This window comes from Octopus bimaculoides, chromosome 16 (assembly GCF_001194135.2).
Source record: "Octopus bimaculoides isolate UCB-OBI-ISO-001 chromosome 16, ASM119413v2, whole genome shotgun sequence".
NCBI lineage: Eukaryota > Metazoa > Mollusca > Cephalopoda > Octopoda > Octopodidae > Octopus > Octopus bimaculoides.
Window position 1 is genome coordinate 9,826,746 of NC_068996.1, and position 963 is coordinate 9,827,708.

The 963-nt window shown below is 34.9% G+C and overlaps 1 protein-coding gene across 3 annotated transcripts in view; it reads right to left on the reverse strand.

Moving 5' to 3' along the window:
- Nucleotides 1-963, reverse strand: part of LOC106875951 (putative uncharacterized protein DDB_G0284213) — a 57,777-nt gene that overhangs the window by 26,069 nt on the left and 30,745 nt on the right. For 2 of the 3 annotated variants that reach the window (XM_014924285.2, XM_052973518.1), the window contains one exon: nucleotides 415-453. The exons of the other annotated variant lie outside the window; for it this stretch is intronic. In XM_014924285.2, the coding sequence (XP_014779771.1) occupies nucleotides 415-453 (39 nt within the window). The remainder of the gene's footprint in view (nucleotides 1-414; nucleotides 454-963) is intronic. 3 annotated transcript variants of the gene reach the window in all.

The following is a 963-nucleotide window of genomic DNA, read 5'->3' on the forward strand; positions in this document are numbered from 1 at the left end:
TATATATATATATATATATATATATATATATATATACACATATAGCAATAAGAAAATGGAGGGGGAAATGTAGTACTCATCAACTTGCAGACACTGTACTATGATAATTTACCTGTTTATTTTTCAACCAAGAGTACAATAAAGCAGTATATTGGATAGATGTTATCCCTTAATGGGTTGGATTCACAACCCCTAACTCTCTTGGATTATATATACACATATATTTATGCAATCATGCAGTTATGTGTGCACAATAAATCCAAAGAATACAAGTAAAACAATGAAAGGAGTTGAAGGCTGGAGAATAAAATGGGGGTAAGAAAATTATTGGTTAGAATGAGAGAGTAGCATTTGGGTAATGGCCAAGAATATAGGATAAAAACATTAGGAATTGGAAAGAAAACTGAAAGGTACCTGAGGTCTGATGTATTCAGTGTAGTAGTCATATATGTCCTAAAGGTATGTGTAATTAAGCAAAGATTATAATTATACACACACACTCATATATATATATATATACACACACAGGGTGTGATGAATAAACTGTAGTCTAAATTACGCAAAAATGAAAATAACACTGACATCTCATTTTAACAGACATATTTATCAAAATTACATAAAAATATCTTGAAATACTAAAGAGTAAATTTATTCAATAAAATCGCCATTGGCTCCAACCACAGCCTCCAAACGACTTCAGAATCTCCTACAACTCTGCTGGATGGTTTCCTTGTTTAAGTTGGTGAATACTACCATAATCCTTGCCTTCAATTCATCTTTGGTGTTATGGGGAGTTTTGTTGGTCTCTCACCCAACCATGCCTGACACATAATAATGAAGGGGGTTACAGTCTGGGGAGTTAGGTGGTCAGATGTTAGGGGTGATGTGGTCGCAGAAATTGTCTGACAGCCATGACTGGATTCTCCTGCTTGTGTGGCATGGTGCAGAGTCCTGTTGCCAGAC